This window comes from Ambystoma mexicanum, chromosome 14 (assembly GCF_040938575.1).
Source record: "Ambystoma mexicanum isolate Mex_15411 chromosome 14, UKY_AmexF1_1, whole genome shotgun sequence".
NCBI classification, from domain to species: domain Eukaryota; kingdom Metazoa; phylum Chordata; class Amphibia; order Caudata; family Ambystomatidae; genus Ambystoma; species Ambystoma mexicanum.
This window is the reverse complement of record NC_090940.1, coordinates 105289913-105316406: the sequence shown is the minus strand read 5'-3', so window position 1 is coordinate 105316406 and position 26494 is coordinate 105289913. Positions and strand designations below refer to the sequence as shown.

The 26494-nt window shown below is 47.1% G+C and overlaps 1 protein-coding gene across 12 annotated transcripts in view; it reads right to left on the bottom strand.

Annotated features, from left to right (window-relative positions):
* Nucleotides 1-26494, bottom strand: part of RBM25 (RNA binding motif protein 25) — an 841835-nt gene that overhangs the window by 485902 nt on the left and 329439 nt on the right. For all 12 annotated transcript variants that reach the window (XM_069638623.1, XM_069638627.1, XM_069638622.1 and 9 more), the window contains one exon: nt 4266-4436. In XM_069638623.1, coding sequence (XP_069494724.1) covers nt 4266-4436 — 171 coding nt within the window. The remainder of the gene's footprint in view (nt 1-4265; nt 4437-26494) is intronic.

Below are 26494 nucleotides of genomic sequence, written 5' to 3'. Positions count from 1 at the left end.
TGTTGACAAGTCTGGATTTAACGTCTAGGGCAAATCCTGACTTCCACCATGCAAATCTGCGGATCACTGTACTAACTGCCATGCCTCTGCTGATAAGAGGCAAGACTAGAGGGATTCACACATCGCGTCCTTCCCATCCTTTACAATGTTCAGGAAACCGTCTCGTTCATCCCTTTCAGGTTATGGTCAGCCGCCAAAGAAATACACTTCTAAAGGGTGTGAATAAATCTCAATGTGCACATAATATGTGCTAATGCTAACGCCATACTAAAGGCCGAGAAAACCTTCTTGGCCATGGAATCATATCTTTCATCATCCGCAACTTGTGGAATCGTAGGATAGGCATTTTGTCTACCAGAAGCTCCAACTTCATTCTGCGTTCACTCAAGGCCTTGGTCATCATTCGTCACACTCCGAACACAGATGTTCTGACCCTAGACACCACAGGCAGATCCTTTGCAGGTACATCACGGACCTTTTAGCACTGCAGTCCCGGCACTTTTTAAATCCAAACCGAGGAGTAGACCGAGCTGATGAAGAAGCCATCTCGTTGAAAAATCCAAGAATTTTCTCAGATACTCGAAGAATACAATTATCACACAGAACCAAGCTGTGAAGCGCAGAAAAACAGGACTGAGCAATGGGCGCTATGCGTCCTTATACCCGTGATGACGTAGACGTCAAGACGGAGGCCTCCGAGGGACATCGACTCGACCAGGCATCAACATGGAGCCCTCTACTGAGAAAAAAAAAAAGGAGGCAGCAAGCTGTATATTAGGAAATATCAAAGATAAGGAATAAGATTGTTAAATCTGTCTGGTGGTTGCACTGAAGTAGCAGTCTGCAACAGGTAGACCAGGGTTCGTGGTCAGGAAGTCTTTTTATGGACTTCTTCCTTCTAGACTTCGGAAAAGAAGGATCAGTGATAGTAAATCAATTAGAATAGATAGGCGAGATGGTGAGTGCCATAGGGGTGGCAGCGAGATGAAAATGGAGGATAGGAGAGACTGCACGTCTGAGCACAAACTCACCAGGCAGCCCAGTAACCAAAAATGAGATCAAACAGATGCAGTAGAGACACATGGGTACAATATGTGGGGATGTAGAGGTGCAAAAACACAACTAGGTTCGAAATTACCAAAAGGCACACAAGTGCAGAACGAAAAGGGGGTATATTAAAGGCATAACAAACTACAGAAATTGGCTTAAGGCACATCTAGGATCAACATGTTATGAGTTATTGAAAAGGCGACAAGTAGTCCAGAAAACATGTCCGCTAGAATGGGAGACAAGCTCTAGGTGAGGCACAAGTTGGTGCAGTAGCTGGTTGCATGCTGAGCAACTGTTCCATGGAGGCGAGGGGTGGTGGAGCCTGAGGTTTTCAGGTGGAGCAGATAGGGGCACTCTCAAGCCCGCCCAAGGCCCGGACAGTGCCAGACAGGGGGGCCTTTGATGTGGGTTTTTGTGCTGGGGCCGTCTCTTGCCTGCCTGCTCACGATAAGCCAGTTAAAGGAAGGGAGTAGCCAATCTGAGCAATGCATTCAGAGCACTATGGCAACGCTCACTAAGTAAAGGAGGGCAGCCATCTTGGATCGGGGAAGGCACGTTGAATTGCAGGGCAAGTAGTTAAGCGCCCAATTTCAAAAAACAATTTGGCCAAAGGGAAAATCTTGTGGTGTGGCCATTTTAGGGCATTATCCACGTTTAGTAGTCAGATGCCCTACACACGAATGTGCACACTTGAAATAGCATTGGACACATAAAAGTAACCAAAAAACCCAAATTCCAAGTGTAATCCCAAAAATCCAACGTGGCGATACAAAAGTATCCCCACTGCAGTCCATTGTAAGATGCTGTGTGCACTCTTAAAAAGTCACCACAAAAAGTAAAGACAAAAAGGGGAACTGTTTCTTAGGACCATGGCCTGGAGGACTAATCAATCAAGTTCTCCCATAAAAAAAGGAGCAAAAGGCCAGGGGAGTGAAGCTGAAGGCTCCACTCCCTTTAAAAAAATAAAAATATATCAGAACAGGTTCAAAAACAAAAAGCAAAAATGTTTGCTGATCCTGTGTCACAGATGCTGTAGGCTATACACCTGCAGACACTGTATTCTCATGGACCCAAACAGCAGTCTATGTAAAGGCAGTCTTTTGCATTGACTGGAACATTTGGGAGCATACGGGTCGTGGAGGATGAAACATGTTTTTGGGCATGGATGTGTACATGTTTTCTATATGAGCCATGTATTGCGTTGCAGGGGTGGGAGGGTTCTCATTTAAAAGAGCAGACCTATTCCTTCAGTTTTATTAACAACATTTTACATAATTGCACCCTTCAGCGCATATAGTTACAGATCCTGAGGGTCCTTCAGGAACGTTTCTTGGGGCACTTGGCACGCCAAGTGATTTTCCAGTTTTGTCAAAATCTTTAGACATCCAATCTGCAAGCAGACCCGTTCTTCAGACAATAGTAAGGGCTGTGAAGGGAACTGACAACAAACCAGGCCCTGCAGTATATAAAACAAAGCAAATCTTTCCAGGCCAAAAACAGAATACAAGCAGGCAACAGCAGGACAACACCCATGCAGACAATGCAAGGTAAATATCTGAAACTGGCATGCAAGGCAGGCACTTCAGCCTCATTACCACAGAATAAAAAAGGCCCAAAGGCACGAGGTTGACAGCCTGGAATCTAATGTTCTTGCTGCCATTTATACTTTCAAGATTACCAGCCTGCCTGAGATTTATTTTCAGCATGCGATCCATTAAAGTGTCAATGCTAGGGAAATGCTGATGGCATAGCTCCAATTGAAAATGCAGCACACATGCCTACCTGCATGGAAAATAATGGCAGTAAGAGTGATTAAAACCTGGCTTTTCAAATTTGCAGTAAAAGCAGACAGCCTGATGGAACCTTTAACACATTAGTAGAAACCTAGTTTACATTGAATTGGTGTCATTTTAACAGCATCTTTCACATAAGTGAAGTTTCTGGCTAGATTTATAGATTACTTTGCACATGATAATGTACTAACCTATCTGCTGGCATGAATTCTGGACAAATCATATTGGTCTCGTAACTAGAACCATTTCCTTGGGCTACCAGAACGTTGCCACCAAGGAAACCTACTTAATAAGGAACTCAAACCATATGGTCTAAACCAAATTGATCCTAGATTTGAAATGTGTTGCAAAATAAAGGATTTGCAGTAAAAAAAGGAGTTTGTGCACTTCCATATGGCAGCTTGTAACTTGCATCACATGTTGATTAACATTAAAAGAATATCTATACTCTTGAGGTTCTTTCGGTTGGCTTGGTTGCCTAGTGTGTTGGTAATGAGAACATAAGTAGGATTTTTAGGCCATTTAGCAATACATATTGCACAAGTGCTGCAGACAAATCCTGAAATTTACAAAAGTGCTAGTCAAATTACTGTACAGTTTTTACAAACAATGTTTGTACAAAAAAAGATGGAGCCAATAATACAGAAAGTCAAATTCTTTAAAAAAAAAGTCAGCTATGGCTGAAAAAGAAGAATTTAGCAACCACTAATGCAAGATTCAAAACAAAAATACCAAACCGCTACATTTTGTGGGATCAGGCAGCATTTGAGATTGTCATTTTACCCCACTGTTCAGTGCTCTGGGATTCTCTCTGCAGTGACCTTGCTCTATGTCCCACTACTAGGATGGCATCCATATTACCACACTGAAGAAGGTGCTTCAAATACCCACTGGAATGAAGGCATGCTATCCTCACCAACTCAATCTTCACTTTCCACCTCCAAATATGAACATAACCAACCACCCACACAGCAATTTAACAATGCCCCAAACACACTAAAACAGGTCTCTACCAAAAACGAACAATCTGAAACAAAACACATGAACTATGGGCACATTAGGCTCCTCTTCAGATACAGATACCAAAGTACTCGAACCAGTAGCCACTAACAACCACCTACAGGTAAAACCCAGTTACTTTCAACCTGCACAATAGGAACAGCGAGATAAAACCCCATAAAAGCAAACTCCATCCCCAGAGATAATAGTTGAAGCTACAGGCTAACGAGGATTCTAAAGAACAACCTCATTTATAAACAGTGATATGTTAACTGTGCAGCGTGACTAATGGACATCTGCTTACTGAAAACAACTCTGACTTTAAAATCGACCAAAGACTGACTTGTAAATTGTTCCCTGATGAGTACAATTGTGTACTAACAAATATCAGGCAATGAAGCTAGACGGAATAAGTGTACTTACTGCCAGAAGCTGCCTTATGAGCATGTCTGAGGCCTTCTCACATATGTTTCCTACAAAGACTGTGGTAGTTGGACCGTTGTTTTCATCAATTTCTCTACTCTTTAAACCTAGAAGGTCTTTTCTTGGTCCTAGATGTTTGCTAACCATGGACATAGAGGTTGGTAGAAGGACCTGAAAAACAGAATTACATTTACAAACGGATTTCAATGGCACATAACAGTCATTTAGCATTGAATACACTGATGGATAGAACAAAAAATATCAGCAGGTAAAACGTACTACATGTAACCTTAAATAAGTTTCCTTATAGGCCCAACAATTACATCAAGTACAGTTTAGATACTAGTCATTTCTGGGAAAAATTAGATTTAACAGTTAAAAATGAAATGGTATCTACTAAACTACATCTATATCCAAAAAGGGACACAATGCACTAACAAACTTCACATTAAAAGTTAAGTACTTACTCTTTAGTGCCTTCACTGAGTTTCTTCATACAAACGCCATACACTACTCACCCACTTGCAATCTAGAATTTAGGTGCGTGGTAGGTCAGAAGGAGGCGGACAAAAGATTGTCATTTTTAAACCAAGACTTTATTGAACAAATAGAAAAAAAAGCCCATCTATCCCTCTACAAGGTGTATTCCCTGGCTAGCAAATTTTACTATGGTGCTAGTCAGTGATGTTGTCCAAATCAAAATAGTCCATCCAAAAGCTACCCACGCTGACCCTACTACTAAGGAAAAAGGTTCTGCAAACAAAAAAGGGGTCCAGGAGAAGGACTCCCTTTTCCTGGACTGGCGTATTCAGCCTGAACAGCCATCTTCATATAGTTCTTTGCAATATTCTTAATTAACCGGTGTAGTTCCTTAAAGGGACACGACCAGCTTCTTAAATCTCCATTGATGGCCTGTGTTACACCGTCAGGCGCTTGCTACTTTCCCCACTAGATTTCAGTTAGTGTCTTTTCCAGTCTTGACTAAGCTGTAGCCATTAATTTCCTTCCAACTGTTCCTGATAATTACACTCGTACTCCAATGGCAACCAGAGACCCTTCCTCAACTGCTTGCATTTATTCTACACTCTTTTCCTGCTACTGGGATGAGCGTCACCAGTCCAGTACTCCTCTTGGCGGACTTTAGCTACTTTGCTACTACTGGGACAAGGGAGATGCCTCCTTTAGCATTCTCGATTTTCATTACTGCCCTCTGTGCCCCAGTGCCCTCCTGGGTCTCCCACCACTCGTTACCTTGGTCTTGACGGGTAGGCGTCTCCAGTCACAGGCTCACTTTGGCTGATAAACTGTCCGTGTTTCTCTTCGGCTTGGTGCTTCTCTGCAGCTCCGCTGAGACCTCTGCTCAACATTATCGGCGTTGTTTGCCGACTACACAGTCCACCTCGAGGTCACGCCACCAACCCATTCTTGCAGATGCGCACTTGAGACAGTTTGCTGCCGGCTCCTGAACTGCTTTACCTTATGCTTCACCATATCCTTCAGAATGAGGACCAGCATGCTTCCACAGGTATCTCCCAAAGTTTGAGCTTCCAGGGCTGCACCTGCTCGGAGTTTTCTTCCCTTTTCTGCAAGCCCTTTCTACAATCTTTCTGGGCCCTCCGCAGCAGAGGATAATCGTTCCTTTTCAGTCTCCATGAAGTCTTCATTACCCCATGGTTCCAAATCTTCTCAGTGATGTATGTTTCCAACTGAGGCATTATTACTCCTTCACTCTTCTTCCCAGTACGATTAGATTACAACCTATTGGCATTCAGGTTTCCTTCACTCCTCTCCTCAGTGGTTGTGGGTTTTAATGGAGTAAAGAAGAGGTGTTACAATAGCAAATATATTGATCATAAAATCCTGTTGGATAGGCTAGTCTCCGGCGGTCTCTCAGAGGAGGCGGTTAAATGGTTAAGATTACTTCTGGAGGACGGGAGATTGAAGGTTTACTGGGGCGATAATTCACCTGAGGTGGAAATTACCATGTGTGGCATTCCGCAGGGGGCAGGTTTGTCCCCCCCTACTCTTTAACATATACATTATCCCTTTGTGTATCGAGTTGGTTCTTTTTCTCGAACTACATAGACTATTTCCAGCTGTCGTTTGAGATCAGTGGGAACCATGGGGATGACCAGGGAACGCTGGATCTTGTCTATCAGTTTATTAAGAACCGGTTGTCAAATAGCTGGCTATGCTTAAATGCAGCCAAGACAGAGCTCACGATATATGGCTCACAATAGGTCAGAGATAAGCTGCATACGGATTTCGATAACTTATCTGGCTACCATTGATCACAAAATTCTCTAAAGTAAAGACTCTCCGCACCTACTTGGAAGCCAGTCTAAATGGGGGCACCCATGTAGAAGCGATCGTAAAAAGCACAAACTGCCATTCAAGTGCTGAGACAGGTTGCACCGATCTTCTCAAAAGATAACCGGGCTAAACTGGCTAGAGCAGTTATATTGGCACGTTCAGACTATTGCAACGCCCTATTGAGGGTGTGGGGGGAGGGGGCTAGCAAGGAGATTTCCAAAAACTACAAATGGCTCAAAATGACGCAGTTCGCATGGTGCATCAGATGGGCCGAAATGAACCCACTTCTGTAGCACGAAGGGAGTTGCATTGGCTGCCCGTCACAGCTAGAATTCGCTTCAAGCTGTTGACTGTATGCCATAAATGTGTTTTTGGATCTGCACCCCAGTATCTTAAGGAAAGGTTGAAAAATCTATCAAGCTAATAGGGACCTTCGATCCGCAAAGGCCTGTCACTTACATATTGACCGTGTAAGGAGCACAAGGAACCAGCCGTGCATTTCCTGTCTTGGCAGCCCAGGCTTGGAATGAGTTGCCAGAGACTTTTCGTAAGGAGGAAAACCACTTGAACTTTAGGACATTGCTGAAGACCAGGCTGTTTAATTAAAATGCTTAGGCCTAGATTGGTGCCCCCTACCGAAGGTAGAAACAGCGCCTGGATGCCTTCGGGCTTTGGCCCTTTAGAAATGCACTAACATAACAAACGGTGGTCTGTTCAGGTTGAATTACTGATGACCCGAGGACCTGATAGGATAAGAGGGCTAGGGCGTTCCTTCACAGAACAGGAGTCTCCATCCCCCAAGCGGGGGTGGGGGGGCCGAAGAGTCCCTCCCTGTGAAGTCCTGCTTGCTGCCACCCTGAGGGTGAATATTGCATAGCATACTCACCTCCCTAGCCTCACAGGGAAGGGCTCTCCCCTCTTGGGTTAAGTGACGAGATCTCGTGAATCGTTACAGGTGAAAGATTATCAAAGTGGTCGTGCTTCAGAAAATCTCTTTTTTGGCTTTCCGTAGAAAAGTAAAAGCCGAAGAATGCATTTTACCTATACGCTTCGCTCTATCAAAAGATCAATTATCAGTGACATCATATGGACCATTTGAGCAAATAGGCAGGGGGGCTAGGGACACATGGAATACATTACTCACCGTAATCATATTTCTGGTGCTTGTATCTGCTATGCATAGGCCGACATCTAGTGGAAGCTGCAGAGTATTAGTTTTTTTTCGAAACTCGAAAATGGATATCAAAATACACTTGTAATGGTTACATTTTGCGGTGGACAGTTTATCCAATGTGTCGAGCTCCTATCTCAATTTTCAATAGAAAGACTGGATCTCTTACAAATCCAAAACAGATTATTTGTTCTCTACATTGTTAGATCTTGAACACAAGGAACACTTGAACAGCCACAGAAGAAATATAAATCCACCTTTTAAGCTCAAGCATTTAACCTTAGGATGGTGTACCACTTTCCTTCTCTTCTCAAGGTCACTTCATTTGCAGAATTTCAAAACACTACTGAAGTTACCTCTTCCAAATAGGTGTCAATTGTCTGCGGGGGGAGCATGTGGACCAAGACGTTCGCAATCACCCATCTCCTGATGATACATTCAACTGTTCTGGACACATGTCCATCAACCTCGAATGATCCCACCACCTGTTCAGCACAAACGGGCTAGAAAACTAAACACCAAGTTACTGGCTGATGCAGTGTCATTACCCCAAAAAATTATTAAGATAATTCAGTGCAATCCCAACAATCTTGAAACCTGCTCAATTGTGGACCTTATGATTATGAGTGTAGACAAAGAAATGGGGTAGTTGTGGGATGGGGTAAGGTAGCTATTTTTTGCAATAAGGATTTACACCCACTGTGCATTCACATTTAATTCAACTGAATGACATTGTAGGCTCTCCACTCCAATTAGTCTCAAAGTATCCCCCCCTTACCTCATCTAGTTATTTCTGCCAGATTCAGTGCACTTTTGCTCATATCCTCAGTTCTAGGTTGACTTTCATTCCAAGCAACTCCCCAACTGCGCAGCCCTTATTTGATCGGTCATATGGAACCAATCCTACTCCTCTCCTTCATTGGGGTGTGGATGGCCTTCCAGTCTGTAGATGGTTGTAAGAGCTGCAACTCAGCAGAAGGTTGGGGGGGGGGGAGGGGGGGAGGGGGTTCTGCAAGCTCCAGCATTATTTGGTTAGGCCCTTCCATTCCTCCGGCCTAATGTCAGGCAGGGGATTTAAAAAAAAAAAAAACATTTTTGGGTCAACTATGCGGTCTGCATCTTACTTGGCGTCATCCCTGCCAGGAATATCTCCCATCTGGAAATGGCTTAGAACAGACACACGCTAAAGAGATTGCTTTCCAAATCTCATGCTTTAAGATGGAGAAAAGGCAGCCCCCACTTGCCTTGCACATCCAATTCAACAAGCAATCAGTTTTTTTTCGTGCCCAAGAGTATTCCAATGTTGACCGAGTGGGAAAACAAAGTGGCGTGTTGCTCAAAGGGCTTTCGAATGGCTATTTCGCCATCGTGTTAAAGTGTGAATATCCAGGCAGGGAGTAGGACTGGAGATGGGAGAAGTTATGAAGTGGGCACATCCAGGCTGGCAGTTTTCCAAGGTCGATTTGCCCCTCTTCCCTAGTCTCAGGTGATAAGTCTTGAACTCCACACTTGTCCAAGGGGTGGAGAAGGTACAGGTAGAGATTATGCCACCCTGACAATGGGTTGTGTTCATTCTAGGTAGCTGTAAAAAGTTAAAGGTAATGGGGATAGTGGGACCCAACACACTTCACACCCTTCCAAGTCAGAAGGTGTAGGTAGTGATTGGGCGATCCAGTAGTATTAACGTGAGACCATTTTAAAGACTTCCCCCCATAAAAATGTTTTATATTTTAAGAAAATAAATTGTCACATGGAGTTTGGGCTGGGATTCAGTTTTGTAACATTATCTTCCTTCCTCCCAACAAGGACTCGAAAATCCTGAGACTGCTGCCAGGGCTTCTTAGGTGCACACATGTGCGTGAAGCTTGAGACAGATCAAACCAGTATCAAGTGGGTCCCAACATCGGGGAAACATTTACCTTTCTATTGAAAAATGTACAGTGAATGTACACATGTATTATAGACTAGGATTAAGGTTTTACTGATGCTGCCTTTGTAGGGGTGTGGATGAGCAGGGAAAAAAGGCCATGTGTTACTGTACATAGGTTTGTTGGCTGGATTCTGTGGGGATGGGAAGGTGGAGAAATCAGCATATGTTGAGAGCGGGATCCTGTGGGCAGAGGCGCTAAAGGGGTTGACATTGGTCCATAAAAATAAGAGGCACCAATGAAGGCCCAATTGTGTTTTCTGTATGTCGATCCCATTCCCACTTTACCTTTCCTCTCCCTTACAATACTAGCACAGAACAGTGTGGCTGCCGAAGGCGTTTGCAGAATACACCACTATCCACACAAGCCGGATGGCCATAAAACCACATTGTGGTGATTGCAGGGAACAAACACTTAACATAGGAAAATGTCAGACAGGTGGCATAACATTGAAGAGGGCAGACTAAAGTGTGCTAGGCATACAAAAATTGACGGATAGGTTATCCTCTGCAGAGCTGAAAAGGTTCTCAGTCTGGGTGTTCAGAACAGATTTAAAGGAATGTGATCCTGGCTAAGGGATTGAGACTGGATTTGTTACAATTCAGCAGAGACCAGGAAGTGAACGGGATTGCATGCATTCTTGACATGGCAAGAAGAGCAAATCCAATTACTTGCCTTCGATTAGATAAAAGTCTGTATCAAAAGCCAGGGACGGCCTGCCCCCGCCGGTAAGCCAACGCCAGCAAAGGGGGACTTTCTACAATATCAGGGCCGAGACATTTCCAGAAGGTACAGGCCTTAAACATCTGTACTAGAGACAAATAAAACAAAAAGGATCTTTTCCCTGGGAGAATGCAGGGTAGCAAATCGAGAAGAAACCTGAAAGACGGGAAACAAGCACTGACAAGCATAGCCATTCCAAGCAATGCACTATATATGGGGAACAAAAATTGTACATCTGTTCGTTAGCAATGAAGGTACAGCTGAAGGAAAATTGTGCTGTGTAGCATTAACTGGGGGACGAATTGCCTTGCTTGGAGTCTTCTAGTGCCTCTTGAGCAGTGCAGTCCTGTTACCTTTGCTACTAGTTTTACATTAAAGAAAGTTCTGTGTAGCATTTGCCTCCAGACTCGTAAAAAAAAAAATCTGGCTTTCAATTCACATTTGTGAAACAGACAGGGTGTTGCCATAAATACAGATTTGATGGAAAACCCTTTTTGACTGGGATGTGGTCGTGAAAGGCCCCAATACAGCGCCATATTTGTGGTCAAATTCTACAGACCACCATAGAGAATGGCAAAATCTCAGCATACATTTGCAGCAAGTAAAGGCATAAGGAACACCCCTGAAGCAACCTGTTCAAATAAAGTACCTGTGCCAACAACTACCACATAAAATGGTTAAAGTGAGAGGACCGACAACAGGATTGCACAAAATTACTACAGCACTGAAGACTCCATACAGGAGGCTTATTATAAAGAAATGTGCAATCCGGGATGATTTTCAGAAACCCAGCTTTCTGGTTTTCTCCAAAATTATGGCAAGACAAAAGTATGCAGTTGCTAACCTGAGATACCTTCAAGAATTTTACACTAAATCTCAAGTGTCCCTGTACCAGTTCTTCACGAAGGAGGATCTGTTCCTGTTGTGACACTAGTGTGTTGGCAAGTGAAAAGGGAGATGGCGTATCCCACCAGCAAGGGAGCTGGTCCATAACATCACTCTGATCAACAGAAGGAGGGGCCGGTCACCACTTCTGGTAATAGAGAGGCGCAGTGCTGAGTTCTCCCAGTTTACAACAGTGTAAGCCACTGGCTGAGCCAACTGAACCTCGATATTTTGGCAGAAGTCTGATGCATTTCTGTGCGGAGCGATGCACTGCTCCCTAATGACTGAAATAGTTCACCGACTGAAAGCTGCAGCTGCCCGATGGGAACGATTGTGAGTGGATCAAAACAGTGGTAGGAGGGGCAATGATAATCAATGAATTGGTTGCATAAAAAGGGAGAGCAGACCGACAGCTGCTACGGGTAAGGTATTAGTGGATTCTGAGCCATCTAGCGAGGGTGAACAGTGGTTAGCCTAACCCATGGGATTTATCTGGAACTGACTTGCACATCTTAAGCAGAGTTCACTGTGGATTTGGCCAGCAGTTGCAGCAAAGCAGAGCAAAAAATGTATGTTGTTAAGCCCCAATTGCACACATCCCAAAGAAAAGATGGCAGAAGACATCCTAAGAAAACTAGTCTGGTATGCCCAGGGGTCATAATATTATGGCCTCAATGGAGATGAACAAGTTACTCTTACCTGGTAACGTTCTTTCGATGGGATGGTCCGACGACATATTCCATATCTATGACAGTAATCACCACAGCTGTGCTGCTTTGGAAAATCTTCGGCGTCTGCGTCCTGCGTCGATGACGTCAATACGGCACCCTCGAGGACCTCCTCCGACGGCACTGGATGTTATAAGTAGGATGCACGACGCCCGTAGCCTCAGTTGTAGTTTTTTCCCACAACGTGTGCCACCAGTCTTCTGCCAGTCGAACACACAAAGCCTTGCGGAAACTTAAGCTGCAATCGCAAAAGAAATTCTGTAACGAGGAAGGTAGGGAGGGAGCCATATGGAATAAGTCGGACCATCCCATCGAAAGAACGTTACCAGGTAAGAGAGTAACTTGTTCTTCAAGGGGATTGGGTCTTCCGACGTATTCCATATCTATGACAGACTCCCAAAGCAGTACCAATGCAAGGTGGTGGGAAAAGAATTTAGAAAACAAATTTTGCATGCCCAATCAAATTGCGGAGTAAAGGACCGCCTTGCCAAAGGCCAGATCATGCCCCCGGATGGAATCGAGGGAATAGTGACGTACAAAAGTATGTACCAAAGCCCAGGTGGCTGCATCACAGATGTTTCGAATAGGAAGCCCCCCTCTGCAGGGCAGTAGAGGATGCCACACCCCTGGTAGAATGGGCCCGCAAGCCAACCAGTGGGTCATAACCCGCCAAGCGGTAACACTCAGATAGCCAAAATAATCCAGTGAGGCAAAGTCTGTTTCGTCACAGCCTGTCCCAAACACTTTCCAGCGTAACCAATGAAGAGCTGATCGTCCACTCTGACCCGGGACATGCGTGAAATATAAAAGCTTAACGCTCTCCTAGGATCAAGCCTATGGAGCTTCTCTTCCTTACCAGGATGTGGAGGAGGAAAAAATGCCGGAAGAACAACCTTCTGGCCTAAATGAAATTCCGATACCACCTTCGGAAGAAAAGAAGGACGAACTCTAAGGACAACCCTGTCCTTATGAAACACAGTGAAGGGTGGCTTAACTGAAAGTGCCTGTAACTCACTCACTTTGCGAGTGAAAGTGACCGCAACTAAAAATACAGTTTTAAGAGTTAACCGTCTCAAAGGGCATGTATGCAAAGGCTCAAACGGAGCACCCATCAGAAACCTGAGAACAAGGTTCAAATCCCAACCGGGCACCTGGAAGGCGACGGAGGGAACACATTAGTGAGCCCTTTCAGAAACTGAGAAATTAAAGGCATTTTAAAATAGGAACCCTCTTCAGACGAGTGCTTATATATGGACAGCGCCACCAGGTAACCTTTAACAGTACCCACTTGCAGGCCCCTGCGGGCCAAAGAAAGCAAAAAGGACAGACCTACAGGAATTCACATGAAAAGGGATCCACATTCTTAACCCTGCACCAGTCGCAGAACTTACGGCAACGGTACAGGGACTTTGTCGCTGGCCGTCTGGCCGAGAGCAGCACCTCCATCACATCTTCAGGGAGGTCCCAATCCTTATACCTCAACCTTTCAGAAACCAAGCGTGAAGGTCGAGAGACCTGACCTCTGGATGGAGAACCTGAACCCCCTCCCGTGAGAGCAGATCGTCTTGGTAGGGAAGACGATGTGGAGGGCAGATGGACAAGTCGAGAAGGTCCGGGTACCACGTCCTCCGGGCCCACGCCGGAGCAATGAGGATCATCCGGGAACCGAACCTCCGCAGTACTTGCGGGATGACGGGGACTGGAGGAAACGCGTACAGCAGTGGGAATGACCACTCCACCACGAACGCATCTCCTAGGGCTCCTTTTGGAGGAAATTCCCGCGAGCAGAACCTATCGCACTTCCGGTTGACACTGGAGGCAAAGAGATCCACTTGAGGGGTCCCCCAAAGGGCTGAGATCTCAGGAGAATCTCCTGAGCCAACTCCCACGTGAGAGATTGCGCTCTGCCTGCTCAGAGCGTCCGCCGTCTCGATTTCGTCTCCGGCCAGATGAACTGCTGAGATCGAAACTTCCTTCTGGATTGCCCAGAACCAGAGCTGCAGAGCTGCATCGCCTCCCTGCACAGAGGAAGTGACCCCGCCCCCCCCCCCCCCTTTTGTTGAGGTAGTGCATGGCCAGTGTGTTGTCCGTCAGGATCAGGACACTCTTTCCGCGCACACTCGGCAGAAAAGCCTTCAGGGCTAGCCTGATGGCCCTCAGCTCCAACAGATTGATATGGAGTCTGGACTCCGACGGAGACCAACGACCGCTGTCAACTTGTTGGCATGAGCTCCCCGTGAGGGATGCGTCCGTCACGATCGTCACCTCCGGTCAGGGCAGCCAAAATGGAGCCCCCCCTCATCAGATTGCATTAGTCGGCCCACCACAGAAGGTCCCGGGTGACCGAAGACGGCACCTGAACAGGGTCCGACATCCTGCCGGAGGACTGAGACCACTGGAGCTTGAGTGTCCCTGCAAAGATCTCATCCGCAACCTGGCCTCTGGCACCAGAACAACGCAGGATGCCATGAGGCCGAGCAGTCTCAAGAACTCGAACGCTGGGAGAGTCTGGGCAAGTTGAAACTTGTGCACCATCTGCTGAATGTGATGAGCCCTCACCTGGGGAGGAAAACACGACTCCAGTCTAGCACTGCTCTGATGTACTGGAGCCTCCGAGTTGGTGTCAAATGGGACTTCAAGTTGAGGGAGAAGCCCAGCTTGTGGAGGGAGTGGCAGGTGACTGACAGATGATCCAGGACTTGCTCGGGAGAGTGCGCCCTGATCAACCAATCGTCCAGGTAGGGGTAGACGTGAATCCCCCTTCCCTGAGGTGCGCTGCCACCACTACCATGAGCTTGGTGAAGACCCTCGGGGCAAAGGTCAATCCGAACGGCAGGATCCGAAAATGAAAGTGCGAGTCGCCAACCGCAAATCTCAGGTACTTCTTGTGCTTTGGATGGATCGGCACATGAAAATAAGTGTCCTTGAGGTCGAGAGACACCAACCAGTCCTGAAGTTGAAGGGCCTGGAGGACTTGAGAGAGAGAGTAACCATCTTGAACTTGTCCTTCCTGAGGAGTTTGTTCAAACCGCGCAAGTCCATGATGGGTCTCAATCCCCAGTCTTTCTTGGAAATCGAATAATAAGGGGAATACCATCCCTTGTTCCTCTCCGCTACAGGCACCAGTTCTATGGTGCCTTTCCCCAGCAGGGTTTGAATGTCCTGCGCAAGGAGCAGATCCGGACTCTTCAAAGAGAGATTCCCCGGTGGAGTGTCTTGAGGCCTCTGCCGGAAACAAAGACAGTAGCGTGGGTTATGAGGGATGGTAGGGTACGACACCTGCTTTGCCGGGGCCGTAGCCGCCTGCACCACCAAACTCTCCGGAGTAGGGTGCTTGGACAAGTAGCAGGGGGTCACTACTGGCTGGGCAGTATTTTCGCGGTAAAGACTTGCTCACTGCCGGGAGACTCCAGAGCAGTCCAGGCCGCCGCCGCCGCCGCCCTCCTCTGTAGAGCCATATGAAACGGCAGTACTGGGTCAGTTGGTGGACCAATGTCAAGGATATCCGTAAGGTCATCCTGAACAAACTCCCCTGGGGAGCAGACCATCCCAAGTACTCGGAGACCCGTGACATAAGGCGCCGGTACCAAGAATCGGCATGAGAGACAGGCTCAGGCCTACAAAACTCCACCTCCAGAGAGGTGTCCAGCCCACTAGCATCATGCAGGGACTGCCTCAGGTCCTCAAACTGGCTATGGCCCGAGAGAATCTCGTCAGGCACTGTGTCAGGCACCATGCCATCATCAGAGCCCTCATCCACCTCTGAAATGAACTCCAGATGGCGGTAAGAAGGCACAGCACTGGAACCAAAGCCATGCTTGACCTTGGCCAGAGCCTTTCTAGGCAGTTCCCCCGAGCCACAGGGTACGCCCGTCGACACAGCCTCTTAAGGCGTCGAGTGAATCGGCATCGACGACAGACGCGGCGCCGACAGCATTGACGGCCTCGACACAGGCCTCGAAGGGAAGTCTCGAGCGTTTCCCTCGACATCCTGGGCGCCAACGACTTTCTCGGAGGCGGAGCCTCGAGAGTCCGTCGACGACCTCGGCGCTACAGGCGATGTCTTCCTCAAAGACTTCACAGGTTCACGCGGTCTCGAGCGCGTCGAGGAACGGGACCTGGACCGGGCATGCCGAGAACTATTCCCCTTGTCCGAGTGGGACCTTTCCCGCGAATGTGACGACCACCCGAGCCCGAAGGCGTGCGAGCAGCGTCTCTCGGCTGATCATGACACCCCACTCGGAGGCACGGATGGACCAGTGCCCTGCGATTCGAGAATCGCCAACATTTTCTTCCCAAAGGAAGCCCATTCCTCCGGTGTTGCATGCTTGGTTGGATAAGCGACCCGCCGACGGGCAGAGTCCATGGATGAGGACGGGGTAGGCGACCGATGACAGTGCTTCCGGGAGTGCCTCGAAGAGGCAGAGGAGTGGCGAGACCGACTCCGGGACCGAGACCCACTGGACTTCCGACGACGACACGGAGAGTCGCCCCTCAAAAGCCCCGCAGACCTCGACTTCCAGGGCTCCGACACCTTACCTACTGATAACTTCTTGCGCTCCTGCAAGGCTTTCGACGTGAGCGACTGGCAGTCGACAGTCATCCGTGTCATGGGCCTCCCAGAGGCACCAGAGGCAGGCGTTGTGCGAGTCTGACCGACATCTTGGACCCACAGTCCCCAAACATCTTAAAGCACGGACGCGGTGTGGAAGACTAGGTAGACATCTTCACGAAGAAATAATTCAAACAGGTTCGAAGAACCGAGAAAGCAACAGAAACTCCAAAGAGTCAAGGCGCGTCGAGATTCCCGAAGCGAACACGTTTGCGGAAAATACAGAACTGAGCCTACGGGCGTCGTGCGTCCTACTTGTAACATCCAGTTACGTCGGCCGTCGGAGGAGGTCCTCGAGGGCGGCGTATTGGCGTCATCGACGCAGGAGACGAAGATTTTCCAAAGCAGCACAGCTGTGGTGATTACTGTCAAAGATATGGAATACGTCGGAGGACCCAATCACCTCGAATATGTACATCTATATCTTTTAGGAGACAAAGTTGTGAAGGCCAACTCCTCCATTAAAAGCAAATATGTGGCTTGCAACTCATGGTTGGATAACCGAGGCGAATCAGGGACTTACAGATTCAATTCAAGGAGAGGTTTAGGGTGCCAGGCATCCGACGCCACGTGTATGAGAAAGGAATGGGTGCAAGGGGTGGGCATAGTATTTGCAATTAAACACCATTGCCGGTAGAAAATTTAGCCCTTGGCAGATTGAGGTAGCAGTTCAAGATATGGTGGCATTTCAACGCATGGCAGGTGAAGCCATTATGCTCCTAGACCCCCAGATGGAATGCATTGAATGTCCCAGGAGAAGGCAAATAACTTTGTGGACGTCTCATCTCAAGAGCATGGGTCTACCTTAAGGGATGCGCTTTGTGTGTTAACTCGGAGGGAATTGCAAGGTGCTGCAGATCATTTCTAGATCAAGGTGGCGTATATGTGTCTAAATTAAAAGCGGCCTTAGTAGTGATAGTGCTTTTTACTGCGCGGTGTAGGTGAAGAGCTCCTGAATATTACCACCTGTCTGAGTTGGCCACTGGAGGATTACAAAAAGAAAATCTGGTACTACAGTAAAGTAAAAACAAAAAGGTTGGAAAGACGCTTTTGTCCCTGGGTATGGCAATCTCATTACAAATTGTACAATGCACCCCTGTCATTTGCATGGTCTCCATGCACTCTGGCATACCTGAAACAGAGCAGGTCGGCTTGGTTAGTTGGGAAGAGTGAAGGCAAGTTTGCAGTGCTTTATGTTGTTGAAGTCAAACAAATGTAGGATGGATTTCTGGTTGCTAGGAGCACCAAGGGCTTTGTGTCCAAAGAGGAGAACCTTGCATCAGTGTTATGAACGTGCGTTGGCCCAGGCGTTCGATCAGGAGACATGTTTTTAGCAAACGGAGAGAGAAAAAAGCTGTGTGGGAGGATTGTACGAGTGTGTGTGGGGGGAGCAAGATCCAGAAATTGAAGGTTAGTTTAGGGGTTTATTTTAATTCTGCAGAGGTAATATGCTTACAATGGAACACCTAGACACAAAACAGAATTGGATACAATGCAACAGGCTAGTCCCTGGAACGTCTAGATGGTGTAAAATGCTTTTCTCAAGTACCTAAAAGTAAAATAAATCATCAGTGCACTATGCTGATGTCTGTAGTGCCTCATGCAGAACACAATAGAAACAATTTTGAAGCGATTCACTGGAGCGCCTACAAGCCAAACACAATAGCTATAGTCTAATATGCGGGTCCCTGAAACATTGACGAAAAACCATAGGGAGTCATCCCTTATCTGAAAGAAACATGGTTTGGACCTGTGTGGGGGGAGGGGTGCTAGGAGGTTTTCAGGAGGCACCCTCAGACTCTGCTCTTCACCGGCAGCCTGGGCAAGGCTGCTGTGGATGGTGCTAGTGACAGGACTAGGTCAGGTGGTGCTGAAAGGCCTCAAGAGTTCTTCCTAGTTGATCACATGTCCCCTAGGGAATCTAGTTACAGAACAGGAAGAAGGCTGAAAGGGGATGTCTCAGGAAGGAGGGTAAGAAGTGTCTTGGGAAAGTCACAAAAATAGCATTTAACATCGCACATGTTTAGACTTCACAGACTTCACTCACCGTCAGTGGGCAGCAGAGAAATTCCCTGCTAGGCTGATGTCACTCGAGATCACCATTAATGGTCTTAAAAAAACCTCTGAGCTGCTTCCAAAGTGTCCAGTGGTGGGGCATGGTTTGGATTTACATACGATGTGTATATTGTGAACTGGGTTTCCTAGACTGAAGATTCAATTAGACCGGTATTGGAGATTAAGGCCTCCGAAAGAGGTAGCAATGTTCTATGCCCTAGTTAGTCTACTGATCCATCTCAATTGAGTTTTATAGGGTGCGTTTTTTCATAAAGAAAGCGTTTTAATATGGAGCATATTGATTTGATGGGGATTAGTTTGTGTGCAGTGAAATGCTATACAATTTTTAGTGACTGCCTATTATTCAGTGCACTATCCATTAAATACAATCAAAAGGAGGGCCTGGACATGAATATCCTATCAAACTGGCTCCATGTAATGTTGCCAAAAAAATCTCGCCGAAAAATGGCCGTTTTCTGTGGCGACATTATTGCATGGAACATGCGGGGGACACCTCCGCAACCCCCAAACTTTTTTCTTTTTTTTGCCCTGTCCCCATATATATAGTCACCCAAATATCGCCACAACATTTTAGCGGCGATCATATATATGGCGATATTATTACCTGATACCATCAAACTACTTTGGCATCACTTAACAGGCCCTCCCAGGATAAGAAAGCTCTGCTTGAGCAATGGATGAGCAGCAGAAAAGGGAGCTGGAGTGAAGGGGGTAGAGTACTGCTTCAATTTGTCTGCCTAATATACTGAGTATTTAGAAGGCCAAATTTGGATTAATGGTAGGAAGTTCGAGATGACCCAACATGCAAATCCTAAAGGTTTACAATACCATGGAAAAATTAAGAATTCACAATGGCAACCTTTGTATACACAAGTCGATCAGACAGGAAAGGAAAATTAACCCCAGAGCCAAAACCTGAGAAAATCCTGAGTTCAATCCGCAACAGTATGAATCTCATTGGCTAGTTTAATCAAGTTTGCATTGACCCTTAAAAAAAGTCTAAGTCAAGCCATACACAATGAAAATGATTTGATATCAAAGGGAAAATATTAAACATATATTCCCTTCGAAGAGCTAACAAAGGTTAATAGCTATGTAACATCAATGCACTCTGAAATGGGATTTGTGATAAATAAGAGCTTCATATTTCAGCAATGGACCTATAGAGTTCTTTAGTATAAGCGGAATGAGGGACGTGGAGGGCTTGTTAGTTGAAGATGCTTCATGATCAAACACTTGACCAGAGGGGCACCAAGCACTGACATATGGTCTCAACGCCAAATATATTGCAACGCTTAACTACACCATGATTCAAGTGAAGTACCTCCAAGCCAGAAGGGCTGCTGATAACCAATATCACAATTATAAAAATTAAAGAAATGGGCCCGTAAAAAGTGTTGAGCGTTAGTAAAAAAGTGTGATAATTGTTTAAAGAAATAACACCTCAAACGAATGGATATAATGGAAGGGTCCGATTGTCCCATTACTTTAAACACAGTCCAGCCCTGAAAGGAACAGAACTGTGGGCCAATAATGAGTAAGTTGTCAGCTATGTGAGGGTCAACAGTTTGAAAAAAGAAAGGTTACTTACTTGCATCCCTTGTTATTCCATCATTGGCACCGTCACTCAATTAATGCTGAAAACTATCTGCCTGTGCACGATTTCCTGGAACATGCGACAGAAAAGTTAATATAAACACCAATCTAGATGCAAGGTCGAAATTCCCATACTGTTCCTCTGGTAACGGGCACTGAACAATTTGCTTCCTCCACCCCGGCTGATTTAACAAACCTTTTGCCCCAAGGATCCCCAATACAAGGCCTCATTAGGGACAGTGAAAGGCCACTAGTGTTTCATGAGTAGACGGTCTCAGAAAACACTATGCAAATAATCTTTCATGGTTAAGTGGGTCCCGCTTGCTGGCGTCAAGTTCACCAAATTGGGAATACAGTCGGTAAGTGATTGCTGTACCCGGGAGTTGCTTGAGAGCTTGCTTGTTGAGAACCGGTGCCCAAGGTGTGTGGCCAAGTAGGGCATGGAATAGACTTGTCCTGTGATCACTTTGGGGGCTGTCACAAAGCCAAGCAGACCCCAAAGAAGATGCATCACATGGAACTGGTTCAAAAGGTTAGATTCTGGACTATCATAAAGTTCGGGGTCTCTGGTGACAAGCACAGCAAAATCAGATTTAGAAAAGATTCTCACCCCATTGTCACTCCGTATCTAGGCACAAAGCTGAAATGATATCCACATCCTTGGCGCGAGTGTACCCGTCGGCCACACGTTCAACAGAGGCTTTCAGGTGTTGCAAGTATTTCCGGTGTAGGTCTAGGCTCTGCAGCATGAATGTTACCCAGAGGTGAGGAAAGGGCCAGAGCTCTGGGTGACTGGTCGAATTCTAGCTTACATATGTCTACAGGGCATGAAACGAAGATCCAAACCAACTTTAATTCCATTACCCAACACTCCGTTCTTCGGGTTCTGTCACTATGCTTTACCACAGGTCCTCGGCCCTTCAACATTATACCAAAAGCATGCTCCTCCTCAGAATACTAGCAGAACAAGGAGTGTGTGATCTTCCACTGTAGTGTTCTTACACAAAGAGAGCTCCTTCTGTCTGCCTTTTTCCCAGCCCCTTCCTTATCTTACCTAAACCTCCTGTACTGTACACAGCCCCTCCCACACCTGTATTTTGTGCTTCATTACCTGCCTTCCTTGCTCACCTCACCACTCCACGACATAAGCCTCTAGCCTTTATCACCCCATGCTTATATATGTATCCATCCACTTGGGCAAGGTTTACCCTAACACGCAACACCTTAACAACGCTGCCAGAAATGGTAGGGGAGTCTGTTCTAAACTCGTGTGTAATCCAGACTTCCCTGGAATTGCTTGGAACTCTGGTCCAAGCTTAGATTAGACTGGTCCAACAAAGATTTCTTGAATGCTGTGCCAGCAAGTGTCAGATTTTCCATAAGGCCCTGTGGGCGGGGACCTCTGGTAGATCTTTTCGACTAAGGTACTACTAGTTATTGCCCCAAGCTCACCAGGCTGTCCAAGCGATGAACTCATGACAGATTAGCACAGGCCAAACTCAAAGGAAGGTTGAGTGGGGTGGTTCACAGGCACAGCATATAATTTGCATTGTTACCAAATTAAGTACTTACATATTATTTTTTTTTAAAAGGCAAAGGGAAAACAAAATGCCAAGATGGCTTTTTAGAACATAACATTGTAGCAAGAATCACTTTTCTTTCAGTCAATAGAAACCGCAAATAACAGGCAAGTAAATTATTTTACATTCAAGTACGTACTCACACCAATAGGGACCTGATATGGGGGGAAAAAGTGCAATCCCTGGCAGGAGAGTCATCAGTGTAGAAGTACCCCCAAAGGATCAGCTCCTAGAGTTCCATTGGAGGGAACTTGTGTCAGAGTTTAAGAGGCCCTGCTATGAAGAAAAGCTAATGGCCACCAGCAGTGCAGGGTCATGCAATCAATATAGTGGAACCGGTTATGCAGCTCTGCAGAATTGGGATGGCGGTTTCTAGAGACTGTTACTGTGCCTGTTAAGCAACCACATAGGGCTCCAGCCAAGGCAGATGGAATCCCCAGACCATTGGCAAGGACGAATAGTATAGCTTTGAAGTTCCCAGGTCACTGGTGGACCCCAAGGAGCAAACTGGAGAAGCGGTTATTTTTAGTGATCACACATCGCACTCAAGCACAGGAGCAGACTTCTGAAGATGGTGTAAGATTGGCAAGACACCAAGGAAGAGAGGATAAAAAGGTTGAAAAAGCAGAGCGGAAACAGCGATGTAAGATGGAGGAAGAGTTTGATGGTGTGGTGCCAGAAATGGAGAAGGCACCCTCTGGAGCTTCCTAACGGGTGATTGAGCCAGACAAATTGCCTGGGGTCCTATGGTAAAATCTCTGTTCTGAGACTTTAGGGTCCTGGCAACGAAGGGGCACCTGGGTCTGGTGAGGCAGGCACGGTCATCTGTCCGGAACTTCAGGGAGACTAGGCCTTCAATTCAAAACAGACGGGTGGTCAGCCAATGGCAGACAATCTCTCCAGGTACACCCAAAAATTCTGCAAAGGTCTCACACAAAGGAGTGAATCCACACCGTCAAAGGCGGGCATCGGCATACACCAGTCAGGACTTGTTTCAGGCTGCGACAATCCCCAGTCCTGCGGGTCAACCAGTGGACAAAGTCAGCCAATACCTTGCAGACACAGACAAGGAATAGTCATGTGACCACCTCAAGTTTGAGGCAAACTACAACCTCCATCTCGAGGACTGGAGAAGCGGGCCAAAAGGACTCAGATATGCAAGATTGAGTCCACCCAGAAGAACCATTTTACCCAGGCAGAAAAAGCCACCACTGGCCTAGCCACATGATCAATATAAGTTACTATGGGCTACCAGTTGGTACCCCGGAGCTAGATAGTCTTAAAAGCAGACCACAAAAACACTGAGCCACATAAAACCAAGCTTCGGATTTAGCCTAGCTGGGAGGAAAAAATAAAAAAAGACAGCAAAAAGTACAGGGGTTCCCACCTGTGTTAGAAAGTGAGCTTTCTGCCTGTAACTGCATGCATGTCAGGAGTGGAGAGACCGGCACTGCTCTGACCCACCAAAAACAGACTGAGCATCTTTGTGGTTCTGAATGACAATGCATTACTTACCGTAAAAGAATTTCTGATGGTTGTATCTGCTTAGATTCACATGCCCCCACCCTTCCTCCCCGCTTGGATGGAAGGCACATAGACACCTTTCTACATCTCTCTTTTCTGTACAAACTCACGTATAGAAGGCTCCCTCAGGGCAGAGAAAATACAGAGGGACCTCGACGTGTGAGGGGTTGTGGGTACACTGCACGTCACTATAGGGATAGTGTTAGACACGCCTTGTCGACGTCCCCTTTTCGACTACGAAAAACAAAATGCAATACTCCGCAGTGACCACTGGATGTCGGACTATGCACAGCATGTGATTCTAAGCAGATTAACAAACATCAGAATCCAGTTTACTAAGCATTAAAAACACCAAAAGATCTACATAGTCCGGGCCTGTGTGATTGGGCTCAATATCTTAAAAGGTATTGCTTAAAGGGTCCATTGGGCTAATGTGGTTATCCCATGCTGTCTCATCCCATGACTGTAGGTGTAACCAGATGATCCTCCCCAGTTGGCCCCAGGCATCAGTACTGGAGCCCCGTTCTCTGCACACACTGCCCCCGACCCCTCCCCACCTCCTGCACAATTCTCATGCCAGTAACTGAGGCCTGGCAGGGGACAGTGTCATGATGCCTACCCCAGGAGCACCAGGCCAGGCCCAGCACCCCCGGAAGCAGGCATGCCCTCAGGTAAAAGCCCAGCGGCCCCTTATAGGGGCTCTTTGGACTCAGTCCTGGCGCCTTTGGCGCCAGGCTCATGTTGGACATCAGTCCTGGCGCCATAGGCGCCAGGCTCATAAAGGGAGGTGTTTTGTGCACTTACCTGATGCAGACCATGCTGCACGCTTCAGGCCTCCCTGAGACCTGAAAGGGACTATTTTTTCATAGGGACTATTTTTTCACTCGGGCGTGGCCAGGGAAGGATACATACCTAGTTGGGGAAGGATACATACCTGGGACTTCTTTGGAGGCTATTTAAGCCACGCCCAGACAGCAGCTCATGCTTTGCGTTGTTCTGCTTCCTGCAGCTTAACGCTCACCGTGTCTGCTCCTGCTCCTGGACTCCAGCCACGCCAGCCTCGAACCTGGAAGACCTGCAAGGAAGGTAGATAAGAGAAAGGTGAAAACCAAGGACTATTTCAAACTTCTTACCTGCATCCGGAATCTTCTCGCCAGCATCCCAGAAGAAAGACTTCCATTTAAAAGCATTGCGTTGCTCGCTGCAGCGCCACGCTTCACTCACCCGTCCTCGAGACATCTCCCGGCTCCATCGCGGCTGTCAGCATCGGACGCCACATCTCTGCACCTAGGGGAGAGAGGAAGAAACAAAAAGGTGAGCAGAAGGAACACAGAAGGAAAGCCTGATTAACAGCCATAATACTTACCGGCTTTTCTTCCACATTTCGGGTCGGCGCCGCCCCGTTGGCAGGTACCGTACCCCAGCCCCTATGGGGAAAGGACGAGAGACATTTCTGGGGAATGATAGGACATTTAGAGGGATCGCCCTCATCACTACTCACCTCGGCAGTTTAACCCCTCGACGCATCGCCTTCATTCTGCACCTGAAATAAAGGGCAGATCACAGGTTAGAAAGACAACATAAAGGGGGCCTCACTTGAACTTTCATACTTACGGCGCATCGCTCAGGAAAGTCAAGTGGATTTTGCCAGCGCCATTCTGAAAACCAGTGAAGTAACTGGACGAACACGCGCCCCTGCACCAGAAGCAGGATGGAGAGTTCATCCTTCCAAACCATAAGGTGAGCTTAAACCGGGGTTTGGAGGAAGTTAGAGAGGAACAAAGGGGGAAAGGGGGGAGCTCGCACACTATTCTGCAGATGGTTAATCCCCTTTCTCATCTGCAGAAGGATATTCCTACGGGCCAGGCAAGCACGATTTGGAGGTCCTGTCCAATCGGTGTTCCGGGTCCTGCGCATCACGCTAGAAGAGGCCACAGCAATCCAGACTAGACCAGCGCCCCCGTGGGAACCAGGTGAGCGTTACAGAACGCGAAGCCTTCCTACAAATTCCCACGCAGGCGCTATGGAAACTTCCGAAACTGACCAGTTGGCCCAATTACTGGGGGAATTACGGGCCGAAGTACACGCCGCTCATCAAGAGACTAGTGCCCTCAGGAGGGAAGTGATTGTAATAAAGGATAGAGCTGATGACCTGGCTAGACAGCTTTTGCAAGGTCAAGCTGGACAAACTCCTTTACCCGGTTCCGGGGGGAACCCCGCTCCTGTGGTTTCCAGTAACCCGGTGCAGATTAATCTACCTGGAAACATGCCGCTGGCCCCACCTGAACGCTTTGCTGGGGACCCCAAACGATTCGCCGTATTCATGAATCAGTGTGCAGACCTGGGGCCTTCCCTAATGATCAGACCAAGGTAGCCTTTGTGTTGTCATATCTCAGTGGCTGTGCTGCCGATTGGTCAGTCCCACTGGTAACTCAAGATGACCCGATTTAGTGATTTCCAAGGATTTCAAACAAGCATGGAAAGGTTATTTGCTCAACACTCCCAGGGACAGGCTCTGGATGACGAACTTCTATCTCTGCGACAGGGCAATCAAGAACTTCTATCCTACATTGCAACCTTCAATAGACTAATTGTGGAAACTGGTTGGCCAGAGGATAAAAGAATCACGTTATTCTATCGAGGTCTACGCGGAGAACTTAAAGATGTCCTGGCACAAGTTGTAAATCCGCCCCAAGAATGCACTGAATATATAGACTTAGTGGTCCAATTGGATCACAGGCTGCAAAACAGAAAAGCAGATCGGTCCAAGTTTGAAACCCGGGTGTTGGCCAAGACCCCGGCTAACCCCAAGGGGGCCCGATGCCTCGGAACCTATGCAAATCGGAGGTGTTAAAGGACCCCTAACTCAAAAAGAACGGGAAAGAAGACAACAGATGCAATTATGCCTTTATTGTGAGTCCTCTGGACACTTTCTACGAGATTGCCCGGTTAAGCCGCCCAAGAAGGTGGTAGGAGCCGCTGATAAAATCCATGGAAACTCTGTATTGGGAAACAACCACGCCCGGCAAGCGTAGGGGTCCGCTTGCCGAGCTTGAAAACTAACTCTCAGACCTCGCATTTCATTGTGCCAAT